Genomic DNA, 6244 nt, shown 5'->3' with positions numbered 1-6244 from the left:
AAACTCGATACCATTAGTCTGTTGTAGGTTGAGCCTATTGCACAAGGCTTGTCTATTAATTATGTGATCGAGGAGGTTTACTTGTGGGGTGGGTTTGTATCCCTTCTCCTGAATAAGGGTAGCAAAGTTCTGGAACATTAGAGAGCCTGCTGCTCAACCCTCATTTTTGGATTATGAGGAAAAAAATAGTTATCTATCACTCTGATCACTATCACTACAATTCAAACATTACATTTAATGTTGGGAAAATTCTATTATCTTCTTATCACTATTTTATAAATGTAGGCGTCAAAGAGTTCTGTCCTATAAAGAAGAGTGTGGCGTAGATTCTGTTTTGGAGTTGCGAATTCGTGACTCTTTTTTATATCACTAATATTCTTTAAATTAAGATATACTCCATGTTTCAGTTGGTTATCTAGATAGATATAGGCATATGCAAGGTCATGTTAAAATGCAAATAATACTCTAGCTAGTGTACTCTAGTGTATTAACAAGATCAATCAATGACCATTATATCTTAAAATGAATGGAAAAGATTAAAGTTTCCAAATATCAAATTTATAGTACTATACAAGATATCAAAAAATGGGTAAAATCATCAATTTGTTAGAATCTAGTAATTTTCGTGATTTTTGTGATGTCAACATAGTACATTAAAAATATCAACAGAGTTACATGTATATCAACATAATTATATTGATATTGTACATGTATTATATTAACATATTATGATAGATATGTTAGAAGGAATACTAAACTGTTTATCGAAATATACAAAAATTCAAAACAAAATTATCGAATTTCATCATTTGGTCCTATGCAATTAGGATCTGGTATAATCTTTAATTTGATATATTTTTTGCAAAAATAATTTAAATTCGGAGAGTTCACGTGAATTTAAAGTATTAAGATGGTGTTTAAGAGAGAGAACATGATTCGTTTTAATTATCATACACTATCAAAATGAACATTGATACATTACAATTAATTTAACAATTTTTTAAATTTAAAATATTAACTAAATTAATTTTTAAAAATTAAGATATTAACCACTTAGACATTATTTAACTAGTTGATCTCTAAATTTGATGATTAAGAATTTATCTTAGTTATTAGTATTTGAGATCGTAGTTATTCATATCGATATAGATGGATGAGTGGGGAAAATTGTGTTCTTTCAATCGCGTAGTACTCCAAATCTAAAAAAGGCTACGAATATATTGAATAAATTGACGTTTATGTAAATGAGTTTGCATGCCCTCAAGGATAGGGAATTGAAGGACGTACATGATATTAACACTTTTATTTAAGGCTGAGGCAATTGGTTATGTGACTGACATAAGTAGATATCGATTTAGTAGTATAGTATGAAAGTAGAGAAGGACTAGTTACGAGGACATATATTCAACGGGTTAACACTCACTATGGCCAAAAAAATTGATAAAACTACTCTCAAAATTAAAAATTGAGGAAGCACGATAGTGGACGTGGGAAATGGGAGAAAGCTTTCCCGGCGAATAAGCTAAAGGGTTTATCGGAAGCCCTTCCGGCAATGGCCCCACCTAGTGGCGGACCCAGAAATATTTTCTGGGAGGGGCTGTACAGTAAATTTTTTTAGTTAATACTCCTTTCGTCCCACAAGAATATATACTATTTCCTTTTTGCCCGTCCCACAAGAATATATACTTTCTAATTTCAGAAACCGTTTTCTCTCTAGTGAGGTGAGACCGATTCTACACTAACAATACTTTAATTATTTTTTCTTTCTATATCTCTCTTACATTACTAATTTTGCATTAAAACCCATGTTGAATCCAAATTGTATATTCTTTAGGGACGGAGGGAGTATATACTTCTTTCGTCATTTAAAAATAGAGATTTCTGCAGCGACACGAATTTTATAGTGAAATTGATATAGTATGCAATATAAATTGATAAACTAGTTGAAATAGGTTATCAAAAGGTTTTATAGTGAAATTGATATAGTATATACTTCTTTCGTCATTTAAAAATAGAGATTTCGTCATTAATAATATAATATATGATAAAAAGGTTATCAAAATTTTAAAATAACTAATGAATCAAAAGATAAATATTTGAACTTACTGTATTTAATAAGAGTAATGAAAACATGTACTCCCTTAGTCCCAACTAAGTTGAGCTGTATTCCTCAAATGTCCTAACTAAGTTGGGTCATTTCCTTTTTTAACAAAATATAAAATATCCAATCAGTCTTACTTTATTCCATCATCAACTTTACTTTTCATTTATATTTCATACTTTATTCCTTATCTCCTACTTTTCAACAAAATTTCTTAATCTCCTTATCCAAAAGTTTTATCTCAACTTAGTTAGGACGGAGGGACTAATATTTTTAAATTAAAGTGCAACAATTAAACATTTGTAAAACACTAAAAGGTACTAATAAATGTAGAACACGTGATATGGGTGTAGCCTATAGGTAGGGGACTTGACATTTGCAAATTTTACTATTATTATTAATTTAATTAGCCTTGGTTATCTCATCTTCTTCTTCAAGCGGCAACGACAACCATTTTTTTAAAACTTTCTTTTGCAATTTCAAGTTTCATCCCCTTCTTCTTATTCAATCTTTTACATTTTAGACTTCAGATACAGTAGTTTAGTGGGGGCTAAAGACATTTTTTCAGACATTAAATTTTTTGAAGTACAAAATATTTAAAAAATAATAATTTGGGGAGGGCTTAAGCCCTTCCTCCCTTGGCTGTGTGTCCACCACTGGCCCCACCTCCTCTGTCACCACTCTCGGCTGCATATAATGTCGGATCTCGAACACAATTTTAAAAGGGACGGAATCATTAAAGTGAAGGGAAAGGGAAGAATCGGCTTTTTTCACTTTAAGCGTAAATGGTTGATTTTGTCCCATCGTTTAGGCGTTTCCTCAAAGATGTTCCACTGTCTAGGCTATTACTCTTTAGTATTCATCATTTCATTTTTAGGTATAAAATGCCCCACAAATAATTTTCAAATGTTGAAATATCAACTCTGATAGTTGAAAGTACACGTCAATTACTCAAATTACACGTTGATTAGCCAAAATTACACATCGAACCCCCACTCAACGTTTAATATTGGTTGCCAAACCTAGCTTGGCTCCCCCTAATCTTATTTAGGGTTCAATCTTCGCACATCGATGCCACTCTTGAATCAGACCATTCACCTCTGCCAAATGTCGATACCCTTTGTGTAAGAATTGAGACACCTATTTCGAGAAGTACCGAGACCTTAAAGCCTTCTTGAAGAGACAAGCCAAAACATCAACGGAACAGATGGAGTGTAACCCAATCCAAGCAACAACAACAATATAAACAAAGAACAAACAAGACGACACAACAAATAACAAACGAACAAAAAGGGGAGAGCAAGAACATGAAGCACCACCTCACAACCAACCAAAGCCACAAAATACAAGATCATAGCACAACCACGTGAAAGAACAAGGAAAGAATCACTTACAAAACTACATAACACCACATTATACTATGTCAAATTATCAATGATGTAAGAACCATACAACCTCCACTGCGTGAAATCGAAGGTTGTAATACATCTTAGTACATTAGAGTAACAATTCTAAATAAAAATGCCATTTTTATAATGGGTACTAGTGAAAACTAATCTGAAAATTCCAAAACAGAATAGAAAATGCTTAGACACAATAATTTGTCAACAAAAAGACATGCCAATCAAATCTCTCAGAACCAAAAACTAACACAAACACAACACTCACATTGCTACAATTTTTGTAGCAATTCTTGCAACTCGGATTAAAACACCCCTATAAGGTTAAAAACTGAGGGGGTTTAAAATCCTCTTCAACATCATGTCTATAGTAGTAATAAGTGTAACCAACCAAACTTGTTTCTGTTTGTTTTATAATGTACACTGACTGCATCTATATTTACATATTACATAGCTGGTGGTGGTGGTGGTGGTGCCACATCAGAAGAAGGAGCGCTTGACAGGCGGCCGACCAACGGCCCTCATCAAGTTTGCTATTTCAAGAATTCTGGCCACTTTGGTGCCTCTCTTGGCCTCAGCAGAAGCTCTTCTTTCCTCTGCTTTTCTGTTGGCTTTTGCAATCTCATTCTGCATTTTCTCTTGGGCTTTTGCTCTTTTCTCCTCCAATTTCCTCTGCAATTTTAGTTATAACTTCAAATCAAGGGAGATGGATTGGATGTATGCTTCTTCAATAATAATACATGATAAATTGATTTAATTTTTTTGTTCATGTAAATAGTTACAAATTTGGACATCAAAATTTTAACTAAACAAGCTTACTAGTATTCACAACTTGATGAAAACTCTACCAAAGCTTGAAAAAAAGTAGTACTAGTAAAATTTCATTACAATTCACGTGTTCACCAATTGCCCAATCTGTATCTAGATTAGAAGACTATAAATTAAATTATGTCATTTTTGTTTGTCCAGCAAAATTAATCTTATACTAAAAATGCAAAGTTATTCTCAATTTATTACTATTTTTTTTATCTCTTCTTATACTACTTCTTTATTCACATTTTCCTACTTTACCCATTTTATATATTTCTGTTACATTTTTTACTAATTCGCATTAAAATTTGTGATTTTAACAAAATTGGACTATTTGAGAGAGAGAGAGAGAGAGTATTTCAACATGCTTTTGAGTGAAATATGATCATTTTAATTACTACAGTACCTTTTTCCCAAGAAAGAAAGCAAAGCAATTATAGACAATCCGTTTTGACCGAGAGTTCTAGTGAAAGAAAGGATAAGATAGTTAAACTACTTTTATAACCTCTTACTAAAACAAGAAAATAAATGTGACTTCTTAATTTCACCTAACTACTAGTAAAAAAAAAGCAGCCATCATTAATTAGTAGAAAACAATAAACAATCACAGATGTCTCTAACTAATACTGTAGTCAATCTAATCAAGATGATCCCAAAACACCTTGATTTCCGCCATGTTTGAAATTATTAATCTTCGATTTTTCAAGATATTTCAAGTTAATCCAAAAAATGATGCTAGAAAAAGCAAATTTTCACTGAAAAAGAAAATACCTCAACTTTCTTCATCCAAGAAGTGGCCTTATGCACTTGCTCACCTTCCCATCCATTGATTATGGCCTCCTCACGCTTAAACCGGTTATTAATCTTCGCAACCTTGGCATTTTGCCAAGCATAAATCTTCGACTCCGCCTCCTCCTTCTTCACCCGATGCACCAACATCTCCCCACCCGCGACAGGCGCGTGCCTGTCGCCGCCGCCAGGCTCACCCCTTGGCGACCGCACAGGATCCAGCGCGCCAGTATCCGGCACAATCGCCAAGGGGTTTGTCTCCACTTGGAAATTCCCCTCCTCCCTAATCCTCCCCAATGGGCCCGACTCGTGCTGGGCCTGGTTGGGCCCATTGATGGTGGCCCCAGCCACAACAAGGGCGTTGAACTCCCTGCTCATGCTGGTGAAGTTCTCGCCCCCGCCCTCAGTAGCGTTTGACGCTACTGAGAGCGAGGACGACCTGTGGCTCCCCGCCTCCCACGCTGGGGCGCGGGGCGGCGTCAGGGCGTGGATGTCCCTGACGGCCGGGGAGGCTCCGCCGTCTTCGTCTCCGTCTTGGAAAGTATTTGCTAGGGTCAAAACTCTTTGATCGCTTGACATCTCTAGTAGTCTTTTTTTGGGTGTCACTTATTTTTGGTGATGGATTCACTAATCATCTTTAATCAATGAAAAAAAGTGGAGGATATGAGCCACACATGCATGCAAATTGATAGTACTACGTTTTTGGAATTGATTGCTCTCTCTCCTTCAACACTTGAATTGGATATTGTGGAAGAGTGAGTTCTTCTTAATGCTAACAACTTTTTTATTTTGCTTACTTTTTCTTTATTGGTCCCGGCACTTTCTCTTTATTCGATAATTTCCCAAATTCCTAGATTTTTCTGAATATTTTAAATAGTTAAGTTTTACCTAATCTTATGATAATTTAACAGTTTAACTAAGAAATCTTTTGTCGATCGAAGATGTACTTAGCGGTAGATTTTTAATAAACACAAAAAATAAAAAGTTTTTGTTACATTTTACGTGAAGGAATTGTTGTTAATATGCAAGTAAGTTATTTTACTGACAAACGTTGATACTAACAGATAATAAATTCTTAAATTCTCGTCAAATTCTTTTGCATAACAACTTTTAAATCTACCTATAATTATTGCTTTATTTTAAT

The 6244-nt window shown here is 34.2% G+C and overlaps 1 protein-coding gene across 1 annotated transcript; it reads right to left on the bottom strand.

Annotated features, from left to right (window-relative positions):
• Positions 1-3659: 3659 nt before the first annotated feature.
• Positions 3660-5875, bottom strand: LOC121750643 (remorin 4.1-like). The gene is made up of 2 exons (XM_042145218.1): positions 5083-5875; positions 3660-4173 (listed from the first exon to the last, which is right to left on the bottom strand). The coding sequence occupies exons 1-2, from the start codon at positions 5677-5679 to the stop codon at positions 3982-3984; spliced, it is 789 nt and encodes a 262-aa protein (XP_042001152.1). The 5' UTR covers positions 5680-5875; the 3' UTR covers positions 3660-3981.
• Between the last annotated feature and the right edge of the window lie 369 nt (positions 5876-6244).

Source organism: Salvia splendens, chromosome 10, assembly GCF_004379255.2.
Source record: "Salvia splendens isolate huo1 chromosome 10, SspV2, whole genome shotgun sequence".
In the NCBI taxonomy this organism is placed as follows: Eukaryota; Viridiplantae; Streptophyta; class Magnoliopsida; order Lamiales; family Lamiaceae; genus Salvia; species Salvia splendens.
This window is presented reverse-complemented; position numbering and strand designations above follow the sequence as displayed.

Bases quoted from the DNA above. Each gene is read 5' to 3' on its own strand.
- LOC121750643 (XM_042145218.1), bottom strand. From the start codon at position 5,679: ATGTCAAGCGATCAAAGAGTTTTGACCCTAGCAAATACTTTCCAAGAC. The intron at 4,174-5,082 runs GTATTTTCTTTT...CTAAAATTGCAG, and splicing joins CTTGGATGAAGAAAGTTGAG to AGGAAATTGGAGGAGAAAAG.